We start from the raw sequence: 14,323 nt of genomic DNA, 5'->3' as shown, positions 1-14,323 counted from the left end.
ACATCACACTTTGCAAAATATTACATTATTTTGCTTGATGGAAATAGTCTTTTCGCGATGAAATAGCTTCTAATTTAGCATTGTTTCATATCAAACAAATTCACACGCTGCTAAGTTCGAAAGATTAGAAGACCAGTGTTGTAAGAATTTCTAACCCGGGTCGAGGTTTGGTCAAAAAATAATGCAAGAATTGCGGTGAATAGTGGTGAAAAAAAATGTTCACCACAAAACGTTGAGATGAATGCGGTGAAAGTCGTGAAAATATGTAAGATTTGCGGTTTTTGTAAAATTTGCAATTTTTAGCGGTGAAATTTTTATTTTTTCACCGCATTCACCGGATTTCTTACAAAAAAGGAACATTCGTACAAGGGTTCGCACTCCTCACGTCCTGCATGTCAACATCTTCTTATTCAACTGCGCCATCTGTCACTTACTTCATAAATTAAATCAGATTCAATAAACGTTATGAAAACAAATGCGCTGAAATTTTGCAAGGTTTGTGGTTTTTAGCGTTGATTTTTTTTTACTTTCACCGCTTAAGCGGTGAAAAAAAATAATTCTTCGCTACCAACAGGAAGCGGTGAAAATAAGAATTTCACCGCTAAAAAACGCAAATCTTACTAAAATTCACCGCTAAAATTTATAGTGATTTTTAGCGGTAAATTTTTGTAAGATTTGCAATTCTTAGCGTTGAATTGTTTCTTTTTCACCGCATTCTTCGCATTCAATGCTAAAAATTGCAATTCCTACATCTTTTTACCGCATTCACTGCAAATCTTACATTTTTAAGTGATTTTCAGCGTTGATACCTCGACCCGGGAACCAATTGATAGAAGATAGACACAAACTGGGATGGAGATTGTGTAAAACTTTGAATTTTGACTTCATATACATTCTAACAAAAAATAAACGAAGTGACAAAATATATAGTTAATAATTTGGTTTTGGGGCCGTTTTCAATAAAATTCCTACCTTCATCTTCCCCAAGTTATTTTAATTGGATCAATTGAAAATCCATTGATTTTTAACTGCTCCCGTTTTCCTTGAAAAGCAGTCAGCTGAAACGAAGGAAACATGGCCGAGAGGAGCACAAAACAAATATTTAGGGTCTTTCCCTTTATACCCCCCCTCTCAGATTAGTGGTCAGATAACTTCTAGCCCCCCCCCCCGCCCATTGTGGCAAACATACAATAATGGCGAGTCTATAATTTCATGGGGGGCTATAAAGGGGAAAAACCCAATATTTCACGTGGAACTCAACGTAGTGCTTTTAATGTAAAACTGGAACACTTCTATCTGGATTTTCAGATCTTTTCCCTACTATCCCCCCGTTACATAGCACGTGCCATTACATAGTTGATCACCATGAAACAATTTCGCACATGTGTCTGGGTGGTACAAATAATATGCACCCACTGAAGCTGGGGGAGGGGGCACAAACGGAAAAGATTCTTAAATTTTTTTTTCAAATTTGGATTAAAGTTCTATCAATTCATATAAAAATTAGGAAAAAGGAAGTTGGAATATTACAGAAGTTGGAATAATAAAACTTTTTTATGTTTGTAGTCATCTATCAGCATGAAATTAATCTATACAAGAACCCAGGGAATTGAAACTTGGCACACCTTGATAGGACATGCATGATCTTGACATCTCCCCCAAAAATTGAAACATCTAGCCAAAAACTTGAAACACCATCATTTCATGGTAAATCTTGATAAGATCTCGTTAAGATCTTATCAAGATAAACCAAGAAAAATTCTAGACAGCTCTTGACAAAATCTTAACGATCCTTAATTTTACTTTATTTTTTTCCTGATCGCTGCTCGATGTATATAGCCCCCAAAAAAAGTCTTATTAAAACACAAACCTCAACGTTTTGAATATTTTATAGATAAAATAGTTGGCTTTCCTGTGTAAGGTGTGTACTTTGTACATACCGAGCTTGCACCCCTTTAAGAATTACAATATACTGCAAAAAGTAGGCTCAATTGTTGGTTGAAAACTAACGGGAGCTGTATTTTCCGACAGTTCTTGATAATTTTTGATCTTGATAACTTTTGCTTAACCCATATGAATTATGCCTAGAGGTGCTTTTTAATTTTTACAACTTGGTATATCTTGCCATGTGAAGGTTAATTTTTCTTGGTTACCTTGCCAAGATCTTGTTTCTTGATACCCAAACACCTTGCAAGTTCGTGCAAATCTTGATATTTTCTTGGCAAGTATCATGTCAAGATCTTGCAAGTTTTAGCATTATTTAGTATGTTTCCAATCTTTTCCGTTTGCGCCCCCCCCCCCCCAGTACGTTCTGCGCCCCCCATTTACAGAGCACGTGCCATTACATAGTAAATCACTATGTAAAAATATAGCACGTGCGTCTGGGGGTGCAAATAATATGCGCCCACTAAGCTGGGGGGAGGGGGGCACAAACGGAAAAGATCCTATGTTTCTTATCAAGCTTCAGTTCACTGGGAATGCACTATTCGTGAAAAAAGGGAGTGGATAATTCTTTAGAAAAATGTCGTGATCAGCTTAGGTTTGACTTTTGTATTAAATGCCTTCTGAAATTAAAAAGACTCACGTGCAATAATAAAAAACTTATCGCACGTGTAATTTGTAAATAATTGTCTGTCAATAGACTTCGACTGCAAATTGTATAGCGCATACTTTGTTTGTGTTGTTTACCTTCGTCTCAAAGAGAGGAGTTATTATACAAAATTCCTATTGGTTTCAGCTGTTGGTTCTGTGCATGTGAGTATCGTGGCAGATCATTGTTCTAGCAAGAATATGGATTACTACTCGCCTATTGGTGTCGACGAGGATGATAACGACAACACCGAAAGTGAGTTCGGCCCGTACCAAACGCCAAGTCAATATCAGTACTGGGCAATTCTAACGGCAAGTCTACGTATCAGTACTGATTCAGAGATATCATCATACTTACTAATCAACGTGCAAGTGTTGCCCATGCCTTGGCCAAGACTTGCCAAACTTGTATTAAGACATGGGATCTTTCCCATCTTAGCCCCCTTCTCACGAAATTATAACCCCCCATTATGGTATGTTTACCATGATGAGGAGGCTATAGGTTATCTGACCACTAGGCGGGGGGGGGCTATAATGGGAAAGACTCAAGAATTATCAGTATTGAAAAACGATATAAGACTTGCATTTAGACTTGCCTATTTCCTATTACTGATTTAGACTTGGAGTTTGGTGCTGGAGATCTTTCCCATTATTGTCCCACTTCATTTTGGGGAAATTTTCCGTTTGTGTCCCCCCCCCCCCCCAGCTTGGGTACGTATACTATGTATACTATGTAATGGCACGTGCTCTGTAACTGGGGGCGCATAACGTACTGGGGGGCACAAACGGAAAAGATCCCATTTTGGTATATTCGCGGTAATCGGAAGGGGTTTAGGTTATATAACCACAAGCAGTGGGGGCTATAATGCGAGTTTATTGAGGGGTTAATAACGTATTGGTAGCGGGGGATAAAAGTTTTCTTATATATAGCCCCAAAGTACAGCTGGATTTCTCACAGATGGTAGCTGAGTCTTTCCCATTATAGCCCCCATGAAATTATATTATATATTTGAATATTATATATATTTTTATTTGAAAATTATTTAATATATTTTTGTGCCAGACTTATATATTTGAAATTGTATATTTCAAGAAAAGTCACGATAAAATCCAAGATTAGCTCCCTAGTAAGTTATGCACTCCTCAGGTACAAATCACGTATGGTATGGTATTATGTAAATTTTCGGATCTTTTCCGTTTTGCAGATCTGCAAATTTTGGAAATAAATCTGGGCGTTCCTTATTACAACCCCCTCCCATTTCATTAATCATTTAATCTGTAGCTCCCAAATCATGATTAAGATACCGCTATGGGGCCAAAACTCCCCAACTTACAGGTCAAATAACCTATAGCCCCCCATCATGGTAACTATACATTAAGGGGGCTGTGATTTCGTGGGGGCTATAATGAGGAAGACGCGAATTCTTTTTAAAACTCAGTTGATACGTTAAATCATCTTCTTCAAATTTTATAGTTTTATTGAGTTCTAATGGTCGGGGCTAGGGGTATTAGCCGACACACAAATTAGAAGACACGCCAATTGGCCGACAAATTTCATCAAGACGTGAAAAAGACCGAAAACGAAACTGATTTAAATAGTGTTATTAGAAGCGTCTACCTAATTATGTTCGGCCGTAAAAATTTGTTCAGTTGTGATAGATTCATATCAAGTCCCACGGGCCGCTGAGGCATGGCCAAATTAGCTAGCAGTAATAGCCAATTAATGTTTGTTTTACAACTAAGGGACGCTACTTTTACCACTCAATGCGCGGGTAATTATTGTGAACGGTGGTTTTCAAGTAGTTATATTTGCTCAAGTGTCGGCTAAAAGGTGTGTCGGCTAATTTGTATGTCGGCCAATTGACCGGTCACGCCAATGGTCCGCTTTTAATTTGGTCGTCTTTTTATTAAGATAATCTGGCTCTCTTCTTGCTATTTTATGCTCACATTACGGAGACGCTTGTCAAACTGAAGAACACTCAAGTATAATAAACCAAGGATCTCTTCTGTTTGTGCCCCCCCAGTGCGTTATGTTCCTCCCAGTAACAGAGTTCCTATCATTACATAGTGAATCATTATGTAAAAGTTTTGAACATTCGTCTGGGGGTGCAAATAATATGCACCCACTAAGCTGGGGGGGGCACAAACGGAAAAGATCCGAAACGAAATAGTGTAACAAGCGCAAAGCAAATTCATAAGTAAAGACGCGCTACTTTTCTACTCTGTTTTCCCTCTAGCACTCTTGTACGCAGTTCAAGATAACCTCATCTCAAAATTATTCAGAATTATTCGGGATTAGGCAAGTAGTCCAAAAACTTGCAAACGAAATCGCAGAAAAATTTTTTTTCTGCAATATCATAAAAAGAAAAATTCAAAAAATTTTTTTTTGAAACATGTAAATTACTCAGACTATAACCCTAAGGTTAGATATCTACATGCTCTAAAATGTTAAATAACTTAATCAGCATTGTTATTAATATAGTAATCTTCAAATTGTGGCTGTTCGTTTTTATAGGTAAAAATAGGATTTGAAGGCTCCTATTTGTCTATTAACGGGTACTTTCCTGTGTTGATCGAACAAAAACTCGGTTAAAACATTTTTAAAGCAAGTTTTACTGTTAAAAGTTCTTATTGAAGAGGGCAATTTGTTCCATTTTTGAACGCTTTTCAAGAGTAAAGATTTGTTACTCCACTTCGTTTTCGTTTTCTTTTTTATAATAATTTGATTTGTTCTCTTGCTCTGTCTGGCGTTATGGCGACTAGTAAACATCTTATTAATAGTATTTACCAATATTGACTCAAATAACATGCTGCACTTAAATCGCAACTAGGCTTGCATAATTAAAAGTCTTGTCACATATCTAACTCGTCTTTCCATGAATCCAATTTTCACGTTGTCTTTTGTTCTCTCTCATGTCCTCGATTGCATCTCTTTTCTCTTCTCTGTTTTCTCCTCCGTTCCTAATTACACATAACCGACATGTTCTTATCTTGCACAAACAAACTTTAATCGAAGTAGCCCTTACATAGTGCATTTGAAATGATCCAATTCCAAAATAAGGCTTTATTGTTTACTAAGCAAAAAATAACTGCCAAATTATGCTACATCAATTGACTAATCTAAGCTGTTTTTGAAACATCAACTTAACCTAATTGAAAGAGCTCTGAACTTTCATGTAAAGAAATCCACTTCATTTTATCGCAAAAACTACATTTCATCTCTACGTACATTAAAGTTTACTTTGAAAAGATAAAAGGTCCAATTCCGCTGTCAATTGATCAGTGGTGTTGATTGCTTTAATCAACCGTGGTGTTGATTGTCCACCTTGGTGTTGATTGCTTTAATCAACCACTCTCAAAAACAAAATTCATCAACTCAATAAAACCCAAAAATGAAAATAAATTTTGATTCACACTTCTTCAATTATTTTGTGCAGTTCAACACGGACGAAAAACCAAACACTCAAATTTCCGTAAAAGTTGAATTTTCTATCTATTTTCAGGTCTATTTTCAAATGTCTATCTGCTATTTTCAGGTCCTTTTACAAGTTAAAATTTCTGACCGGCTCGCAGACAGAATCCAAAAACCTTCCACGAAGAATTAAATGCTGTAAGAACGTTCTCTCAAAATTTCGATTTAGTACATCTAAAATAAATTCACCTTAGGGGATAAGTCTGCTTCACGCTATTTTCAGAAAATCAATTCGGTGCACCTATCTGTTGAAATTATTTTCTGCACCTCATATTCAAATTCTAATTCCGGTCAAATTACCAAAGTCGATTCAAAACTAAATTTGCTCTCAAAATGTCTGAACTGGGTGTCTTAAACTAGCATATTCTACAATGGCAAATATCCTCAATTCAAGAAACAAGGATGAAGTTTATTTTTACAGAACGTTTCGGCGGAAGCTACGTTGCGTGGCTTTGATGAAGTCGCTGGGAAAATCTGGCAACCTTCGAGAATTGTGTAGCGTTTTGAGATATAAGTAGGAATTTGGAAGCTGCTTCAGTGGATTCACGTAACCTTGCCTCAATCATTACTTTGCAAGAGTACTGTATAGGAGAGAATCTGCCGCACTAAAGTCTAACACTGCAGAGACTTGGTGTTCTAAATCTTGCATGTAAGAGTTTCAATTAGACAAAGCGAATTTTTAACAATGGGAAATTCTTATTGCACAGTCTTGGTTTACTCTTTTAATATTTGAAGCGTGCAAAAATTTCGAATTGGATCATCCTGGAAAGGTCGAACTGCGTGTTGAAATAAAAAAGGACAACAGTCCATGTCCAAAAAAGTCCCACTAAACAAAACTCTGATTTTTGATCTTTGCGAATCACCTAATAAACGATTAAACTCCCGTAGAATACAAAAATGATGGCGAAAGTTGATTATAGTTTAGCCCTCGTTAATAACCTTAAATGAAGAATGTTCTTTTCATAGTTGGTATGCTTATTTGTTACAGACGAGTCTGTGTGCTCTGAGTATCAGCCACTGTCCAATCACTTCGACGAAGACCCATTTGTCTCCAATATCATCATCACAGATCAGGTCATTCAATCTGATTATTTAGAACCCGATACACCCTTCTTATTTAACAAAATATTGTTGCCTTGACTGAAATTTAAGATATATTAGGGCGTGGCAACTAAATGCTGGATCCGTTTTTTAATTCCTGTGTGTCCTGACAGTTACGTGTCTGTCTCAAATCAGATAAAAAACTGTCATGTAAAAACTATGTCAATTCTTCGGACAACTATCAGGACACACAAATTTGGGCAATTAGGATATAATATACTAGGTTGAGGCCCCAGACGGAAAATCGATATGTTCAGACCCAGATGAACGCACGCACGACATTAGGGTTATAACCATGTGACGACATTTGCAACAGAAAACGAATTTAGTTCAAATTTGCTTCAAATTTGGAAATATCCGTCACATTTGTTCATGCCTGTTTTTGAGCAAGAGTGTGTCATTATGCTCTCCACACTCAACGTCACATTTTTGCACCCGGGTCGAGAAAAAATCGGAAAAAATAGGTAAGATAAGCGGTGAAAAGTTTTTTTTTCACCGCAAATTTCAGAAATAAATTTGCGGTGAAATGCGGTGAATGGGGTAAAATTATGCAATTTCACCACATTGTTAACCGGTGAATTTATGTGATTTTGCTGCATTCAACGCTTATCATAGTTTTTGAGTTGAATGACACTGACCCTCGAGACGGGCACACCACCACGCTCCTTGGTCACAGTATCTAACAACAACGACATTTGACAGTACCCATATCAAGGCTCAAGAACAACAAGGAGGCTCGTTAATGTGCGTTCGCACATGATGTTCCGACCCGCACTCATCTACATTTTGACTTATTTGTATTTTGTCTTACATTTTTGACAAAGAGATAATTAAAAATAGATTTTTGAGATTTTAAAAAAATCAATACTCAACCAAATTATTAATTGAATTAAATAATGCCATGCCTCATTACAACGAGATCTTCCATTAAAAAGACTATGAAAAAAAACAACAACAACAAAAAAGCAAAAAAAAAAGCAAAAACAAAAAAAACTCAATATCTAACAAGAACCTAGTAAAAACTTCAAATTACAATCAGCCAAAACACTAACAACATAGTTTTACTTTTTCCTAAATAAAACAGCAGATGGGATTTTTCTTAATGAGAGTAGGTAACAAGTCAACAAACAGAAGAAATAATGAGGCAAAATTGAAAAATCAACCAACATTTGTAAAACCAAATAATTTCAGAAGTCTTCAAAATCATTGAAAATCATTAGCTTTAACAAAATAAATCGTGATGAAATTACTGAAAAGTAAAAATGAAACTATTAGGACCCATATTGGTTAGATTTAGCCATAGGAGAGGACTAAAGATGTAGAAAAGCTCAAAAAATTCAGAACAACAAATTACAAACATTGCGAAAAAACAAATTAGTGAAGCCATTAAAATCATTAGCTCTTTTCTGAACAATATGTATTTCAATTCAATTTCTATATATTTTAATTCAATTAAAATTATACTGAATGAATAAATAGGTTCAATCGGGCCAAATTTACAAATCATTGGGATCTGTTATTACGCGATTGTGCTAAGGGAAGAGAAAAAGAAACACAAACATACCACTCACATAACTTTATGAAAACGCAAATTGTTCAAAAAACAAAACATCAGTTACGTCATGATATCAGTAAACTTGTTAATTTTTAAAATGTAAGGAATTGTAGAGGAGCTCTCAATGATGAGAATAAGTTACAATTTGACGAAAAGAACAACAAACCGAAAAAATTGAGAACTCCTGAAAAATCAAAGAAATGTATAATATCCTAACCTATTATACATTAAGATTATTCGCTATAAACCGAATGCTTCGGGTAAAATCTTTCGGGACTAAAGATGTGGAAAAGCTCAAAAATTTCCGAACATCAAATTACAAACATTGCGAAAACACAAATTAGTGAAGCCATTAAAATCATTAGCTCTTTTCTGAACATTATGTATTTCAATTCAATTTCTATATATTTTAATTCAACTAAAATTATACTGAATGAATAAATAGGTTCAATCGGGCCAAATTTAAAAATCATTAGGATCTGTTATTACGCGATTGTGCTAAAGGAAGAGAAAAAGAAACACAAACACTCTCAACGATGAGAATAAGTTACAATTTGACGAAAAGAACAACAAACTGAAAAAATTGAAAACTCCTGAAAAATTAAAGAAATGTATAATATCCTAACCTAGTATACATTAAGATTATTCGCTATAAACCGAATGCTTCGGGTAAAATCTTTCAATCAACCCTCAATTATAAGCCTCTGAGACCGGTCAGCAATTTACGGCTACCTATAGAATGAAAAAAAACAGGCAAAAACTTTTCTACTTTCAATTGGTTTTTTAACGACAATGATATACTTCACTTTGATAAATTGACTCTAATTAATCAATAAACACGAACAAATACATTAAAACCACGAAGTTTTAGAGCAAACCTGTAGTCTCAACGCCATTAACTTTAATAGATCTCAAAGGAAGCTAACAAATACTCTAAGTTACGTCTCAATAAGACATCAAAAAATTTTTGTCATTCGCAATTCATCAATAGGGCTTTACGATAAGTCTTTGACTATGAAAACAACAACAACAAACACATGCAGAAGTCCAAAAATTAGGTAGAAAAGTGTAAGAAAGTGTCGAAGCCATTTAAACCATAAACTTTTCTGTGAAAACTTTATGTATGATCCATTGGAAGTCTTCTCTAAATCAATGCAACTATCAATATTAGGATAACGAGTTAGGATTCACATACAATTCAAGCTTAAGATCAGTTGATGTTAAATAAATTTCTCAAAATACCATTTTTAAATTCTCAACAGCCATTAAATTCAATAGCTTTCAACGGAAGTCAATAAATACGGTCAGTTATGACTTGACTGGAGGACGAGAATATTTGTCAAACATAGTTAATCAGTAAGATATAACAATAAATCTTGGAAACAACTATGGAAACTATGGAAACAACAACAAATACTGGCAAAAACAAAAAATTAGAGAGAAAAGTGCGAGAAGAAAGTGTCGAAGCCATTTAAACCATAAGCTTTTCTCTGAAAACTTTATCCATGTTCCATTGAAAAATTCCCTAAGCCAAGGGGAGATATATAGATCAGGATAATGTGGTAAGAATTCAAGAGGAACCAATATTACGAAAATAACAAAAAAATTTTTTTAATTTCGGAATCTTGTGGCATTGAAGTCATATAACAAACAGTAAGAAGATAAACAAATTTATTTTGTTTGCAGTTGAAAGGAGAGGTGTTCTCTCAGTGCTGAGATTGAATTACATTTCACGAAAACAATCTTTTGGTCAGTTAATGTTACAAAAAAATCTCGAATGAGCAGTTTTAAAGTCTTAGCAGCCGTTAGCTGTCCGCTCAAAGCTCTAGACAGGTTCGAATAGTGCTCATTTTGAGACTTATTGCACCTTATGCCATAGGAATCCCAACACAGAACCTCAAAAGTAAAACCTCAAAAAGAAAATAAAAATTTCATTTAAAAATACGAAAACTCAGAGTCGAAACCAAAAAAAAAACACAAGTGATTCCTTGAAAACGAATTTTTGTTAATTGGGCTTCATTTGACTGTAAGTCAGGTTGTCATTAACGGAACCTCGATATGAAAAGTGACTAGTCTCTGAGTGACTTGAGAAAACAAAAAAATGAAAAGTTCTAAAAAAAAAACAACTCTCAAATAGAATTCGAATTTTTTGATAGTACACATCCCTATTAGACCAGAAATAGTCTTTCTACCGCCTTTCGTTCGCCTATTAAAACTCAAAATTGATTCATTTTGTGGCGTGAAATGGAGTTTTGAATTAATAATTTTATAAAATGATCTTAATTTTGAAGAAAATTGTATTGAAATTGAACAAAATCATGCCAAATATCCCGTTGTTCACACAAATTTTCAATCCTCGATAACTCCTCCCCAAATGAAATTCATAAAAACCTTTTTAGTTCCCATTTCTACGCTGGACGAGTTTTTTAATGATACCACTCCCATTTCTCTAAAATGAATATATCGATCGGCCAAAATTGTCTGAACAAAAAAACCCATTTGAGTATATAGTTCCTCCCCTCACAAGTGGGGTCGGAACAATTAAGTCTCTGAGTTAGGTCTCAAATACCTACTAATTATATCCGAGAAGTACTAACTGCCATTCGAGCAATTTTTTGCTGCTTGTTTTAAGTTTTTTTCAATCTTGAGTACATTGACAATCTATTATTTTTCTAGCAGTCTGCTCACTGCATCAACTGCTCGTCTTCTTTTCGGGAAGCCAAATTGCTTTCGATTAAAAATTTTTTAAAAAATTTTGACGAAATTATGTGATTGAGAACAATTTTCTACCATTTTCAAGCTTTGGTAACAGTGAGATGAAAAATGTTGAGATCTGACCTATCTCCCGATTTATGTAAGGGACTACTGTCGCTATCTGTAGAGAATTTGGAGAAACTCCTTCACACAAACAAATATTAAAATGTTCAGAGAGACAATGGCTTAGTAAAGAAGACACAGTTTTACGAAAAAATAGTTGTGATTATTATAGTCTTCACTATATATTGATACTGGTTTTTGTTTTATAGGTACATAGGTACATAGGTAACTAGAGGGGAAAATATATATTGAACAAAAAGATGTCGTTTGCTTTAATTGTCAATCGCATGCTGTAATGAAGATTTGTTTGTGTTTCAAATAAAAAAGAAACAACAAGAGTTATTAACAAGAAAAAATTTCTAATAACATCTTTAAAATTTTTTGTGCAATTTGAATTTATCGCAAAATATTACCGTATCCACTAAATTTTCCTAAAAATTTTTCAAACTTTTGTGCGAAATGTGAAGGAAAACGATCTAGCAGTCAGGTTGAAATTCTTAAAGCAAGTATCAAAAATGGCTTATTTGGGTTAGGAATAATGTATCATCAAGAGCACGAAAAATCCATTATATTTCTATTGTGTCTTCTCAAAGTTCTCAAAAAATTTCAACAATTTTTATGGACGGTTAGATGGTCTTTTTATTGCTATTACCGCCCAGCAATTCTTTAATACCGAAGTCATATCTACAAAAATATGTGGCCTATGCTATTGAGCTCTAACCTGCCTGGTGGTAGACTGTTATCGTTCGAACACAAATTTTTCTGTTACTTGAGATGGGAAATTTTTTACAACATTTTAAAAATGGTTTTCCAGCCAACTAACATTTTTTCATTGCACCCAAAGAACGAGAGAGGAAAAGGCGAAACATCAAATTTTATTGTTCTCTTTATACAATTATACTGTTTTTCTCTATAGCCAGTGAACAAATCATGGCAATTTTGAGAATTTTTGACAACGTTTTGAAGCAATCAAGATCTTTTTGTAATCATCAGCAGACAGACTCCATGGGAAAACCCCTGTCCGCTACCCATGTCCGTCTAGCCATAGACACCTCATAGATCGGGGACATCAAGAGAGAAGAGAGAGGAGAAGAGAGAAATGTGATCTAAAATAGGGTCTCAAATTTTTCATTTCAGGTAGAGAAGACAACTGTTACAAAATGCTGCGACCTCATCAAGTCTATCATTCTGTTCCCAACCAAAATCACAGTCATTTTCGGATTAATTGCAGGCCTCTGGCTCTGTTTCTGTATCTCAGTATTGTCACTTGGAGCAGCCTTCATTGACATGTGTCCGGGCAACCCTGCAGTGCCCCAGACTATGGTCATTCACGCGTCTGCATGGGTTGCAATGTGCATCTACACTCTCATCAGACTCATGTGGATTGAAGTTAGGCGGGATAGACTGCCAGAGTTCAGGTAGTCCTTAGCTGATTGTTTGTTGCAAAGATTCCAAGAAGTAAATTAGTTAACTTAACATTAGCGTTCAAGAAAGTTAAAATCATTATACAACTCTGAGTTTAAGGTTTATGAATCAAAAGCATCATTATCAGCATGAATGAACTTATGGTATTAAAAGATGGCTTTCTAGTACCAGAAAAAAATGTATCAAAGATCTATGTATTAAATGGGCTTGCAATGAATTCATGATGACAAACAAAAGGAGCGCAATTAAGTGACATGCTCACAAAAATTGCTTTTTGTTTTCCTTTTAAAACACGAAGACTTCCTGTTTAAGTTCTCTCGAATGAAGTCTGAAGCAATTACTTTAAACCTGTTGGTCTTTTTATGCAAATTTTTTCGTTCGATCGTTTTGGCTTTTCGAGTGAATTTTACGCCCTTGACTCTTTCGTTTTGCATGTCTTTTTATGCAAATTTTTTCGTTCGATCGTTTTGACTTTTCGATTGAATTTTACGCTCTTGACTCTTTCGTTTTGCATGTCTTTCTATGCAAATTTTTTCGTTCGATTGTTTTGACTTTTAGAGTGAATTTTGCGCCCTTGACTCTTTCGTTTTGCATGTCTTTTTATGCAAATCTTTTCGTTCGATCGTTTTGACTTTTCGAGTGAATTTTACGCCCTTGGTTCTTTCGTTTTGCATTTCTTGTTATGCAAATTTTTTCGTTCGATCGTTTTGATTTTTCGATTGAATTTTACGCTCTTGACTCTTTCGTTTTGCATGTCTTTCTATGCAAATTTTTTCGTTCGATTGTTTTGACTTTTAGAGTGAATTTTGCGCCCTTGACTCTTTCGTTTTGCATGTCTTTTTATGCAAATCTTTTCGTTCGATCGCTTTGACTTTTCGAGTTAATTTTACGCCCTTGACTCTTTCGTTTTGCATGTCATTTTATGCAAATTTTTTCGTTCGATCGTTTTGACTTTTCGAGTGAATTTTACGCCCTTGACTCTTTCGTTTTGCATGTCTTTTTATGCAAATTTTTTCGTTCGATCGTTTTGACTTTTCGAGTGAATTTTACGCTGTTGACTCTTTCGTTTTGCATGTCTTTTTATGCAAATTTTTTCGTTCGATCGTTTTGACTTTTTGAGTGAATTTTACGTCCTTGACTCTTTCGTTTTGCATGTCTTTTTATGCAAATTTTTTCGTTCGATCGTTTTGACTTTTCGAGTGAATTTTACGCCCTTGACTCTTTCGTTTTGCATGTCTTTTCATGCAAATTTTTTCGTTCGATCGTTTTGACTTTTCGAGTGAATTTTACGCCCTTGACTCTTTCGTTTTGCATGTCTTTTTATGCAAATTTTTTCGTTTGATTGTTTTGACTTTTCGAGTGAA

General features: G+C 34.9%; 1 protein-coding gene across 2 annotated transcripts in view; it reads left to right on the top strand.

Annotated features, from left to right (window-relative positions):
- The first annotated feature begins 2,631 nt into the window (after positions 1-2,631).
- LOC142335350 (uncharacterized) overlaps positions 2,632-14,323 on the top strand; it is a 32,696-nt gene continuing 21,004 nt past the window's right edge. For both annotated transcript variants that reach the window (XR_012758865.1, XM_075383806.1), the window contains exons 1-3: positions 2,632-2,845; positions 7,050-7,135; positions 12,672-12,952. Coding sequence is in view for 1 of the 2 variants with exons in the window: in XM_075383806.1 (XP_075239921.1) it covers positions 2,791-2,845; positions 7,050-7,135; positions 12,672-12,952 (422 nt within the window). In the remaining variant the exon portion in view is untranslated. The remainder of the gene's footprint in view (positions 2,846-7,049; positions 7,136-12,671; positions 12,953-14,323) is intronic.

This window comes from Convolutriloba macropyga, chromosome 2 (assembly GCF_964194025.1).
Source record: "Convolutriloba macropyga chromosome 2, txConMacr16.3, whole genome shotgun sequence".
NCBI lineage: Eukaryota > Metazoa > Xenacoelomorpha > Acoela > Convolutidae > Convolutriloba > Convolutriloba macropyga.
Note: the sequence above shows the minus strand (reverse complement) of the source record. Positions and strands in the feature narration are given on the sequence as shown.